Here is a 2,308-nt window from a genome sequence, read left to right as displayed (position 1 = left end):
ATATAGTCTTGTAAAAAGAGATTACGCAGTTAATTCCCTCAGGTAAAACATCAATCTGCTGTAACCCAATAAAACTGAATCATTGACCAAAAACGATGTTAGACATTTCCTAAAACAACGAAATTGGCGAATCTGTGCCGAAACGGAATTTGTTAATTGCGGCATTTGATTTCGTCTTTCTGCCTTTAGATTTCTAAACTTTGTGAGCTGGATTTTATTGCAGTAGAATAAATTCATTCGATGCAATAATTCGAAAATGGTATCTGCTGACTAGAAAGAGACATTTCAATTTGGAACAGAAATGATGGAAATAATTGTTGATTTGAAGCATTTATCTCTGAGTGGATTTTCTCCATCTCTCATTTAGATTCATTTTGATTTTTGTCAGTTCTATTAGTTTTTGTCTCTCCTATAAACATAAATTTCTCAGTGTCAAAGCTACATGTGTAAATTTCTCTTTTATTTCGATGTTGTAGATATGCCTAGTAGAAAAATCATGGTCGAGACATTGGGATAACGATCATCAAGTTCCTTATCTTGTCCGAGGAAATCAATGGGTTGGATATGAAAACAAAGAGAGTGTGCGATTGAAAGTAAGTATTGGGAAGCATTCTCCAACTATTTATTCAGGAACTGGGTTGCAATTCGCTCGGGATTCAGGTTAAAGATTTAACCATCCATACCGTGTCAGTAATGTTGTTCCATATTCAAAGCCAAGAAATTAAACAGTTTCTGATCTTTATTTAAAGCTGAACGCATAATTAAATTGTATTCGTTCTAAAGTCTCCTAAGTCAACACAACCACCAGAAGTGAAATTTGTCTTCTACACTTTTAATGGTATCACATTGCAAAAAACGACAACGAAAGTTTAGACAATTAAAGTAACAAAACACCATAGATAGGCGTAGGAGTGGCTGTGTGGTAAGAAGCTTGCTTCCTAACCACATGGTTCCCGGTTCAGTCCCACTGCGTGGCACCTTGGGCAAGTGTCTTCTACTATAGCCTCAGGTTGGCCAAAACCTTGTGAGTGGATTTGGTAGATGGAAACTGAAAGAAGCCTGTCATATATGTGTGTGTGTGTGTGTGTGCGCGCGTGTATTTGTGTGTGTCTGTTTGTCCCCCCACCACCACCACCACCATCACTTGACAACCAATGTTGGTGTGTTTACATCCCCATAACTTAGCAGTTTGGCAAAAGAGAACGATAGACTAAGAACTAGGCTTACAAAGAATAAGTCCTGGGGTTGATTTGCTTGACTAAATGTGCTGCTCCAGCAAGGCCACAGTCAAATGACTGAAACAAGTACAAGTAATATGTTAATATAATACTAGAGTTGAGCTGAAGACAAACCAAACTTCTGTAAAAATCAATATTACAGTTATTTTGTCACATTTCACCTTTGGAAATAATGTTCACATCTTCCTAAACATAATGGAATTGAATCATGCAAAAGTCACAAAGTCGCAAAGTAAATATTAACGTTCTTTAAAATGACTTTGTTTTTTTACTGTAAAAAATCGATTTATGTACTTTTCAAGTTTTACTTAAAATCCGACATTGCCCTCTTCAGTTAATGAATACAGCACAGGAACCTCTGTGTAATAATCAAATAACCTACTAAAAATAACAATCAAATCTCCTTCAAATCACAAGTTTAGGGATAAATTGGATAATGTTGTTCTGAAAATCATTTAAAAGGCGGAATGGTCATGGTTGACATCATCATTTAACGTCCACTTTCCATGCTGGCATGGGTTGGACTGTTTGACTGAGGACTGGCGAGCCAGAAGGCTGCACCAGGCTCCAATCTGATCTGGCAGAGTTTCTACAGCTGGATGCCCTTCCTACCGCCAACCACTCAGAGAGTGTAGTGGGTGCTTTTACGTGCCACCGGCACAGGAGCCAGTCCAGCGGCACTGGCAACAACCTCGCTCAAATGTTGTTTTTCACATGCCACTGGCACAAGTGCCAGTAAGGTGACGCTGGTAACGTTCACGCTCAAATGGTGCTTTTTATGTGCCACCGATACAGGAGCCAGTCAACAGCCCTGGCAACGATCATGCTCAGATGGTGCTCTTAGCGCTCCACAAGCAGAGATGCCAGTCGTTTGGTGCTGTCATCCAATTTGATTTCAAATTCACTTGCCTCAACAGGTCTTCACAAGCAGAGTTTAGTGTCCAAAGAAGGAAAGTTACGCATAAGTAGGCTGGTTACACCCCTGGTAAAGGCCACGGGTTATGGTCTCACTTGTCTTGCCGGGTCTTCTCACGCACAACATATTTCCAAAGGTCTCGGTCACAAGTCAT

At 39.8% G+C, this 2,308-nt stretch overlaps 1 protein-coding gene across 4 annotated transcripts in view; it reads left to right on the top strand.

Moving 5' to 3' along the window:
• Positions 1 to 2,308, top strand: part of LOC106870746 (chitinase-3-like protein 1) — a 34,898-nt gene that overhangs the window by 27,975 nt on the left and 4,615 nt on the right. For all 4 annotated transcript variants that reach the window (XR_008266389.1, XM_014916936.2, XM_052975217.1 and 1 more), the window contains exon 8: positions 477 to 593. Coding sequence is in view for 3 of the 4 variants with exons in the window: in XM_014916936.2 (XP_014772422.1) it covers positions 477 to 593 (117 nt within the window). In the remaining variant the exon portion in view is untranslated. The remainder of the gene's footprint in view (positions 1 to 476; positions 594 to 2,308) is intronic.

This window comes from Octopus bimaculoides, chromosome 2 (genome assembly GCF_001194135.2).
Source record: "Octopus bimaculoides isolate UCB-OBI-ISO-001 chromosome 2, ASM119413v2, whole genome shotgun sequence".
Classification (NCBI taxonomy): Eukaryota; Metazoa; Mollusca; class Cephalopoda; order Octopoda; family Octopodidae; genus Octopus; species Octopus bimaculoides.
This window is presented reverse-complemented; position numbering and strand designations above follow the sequence as displayed.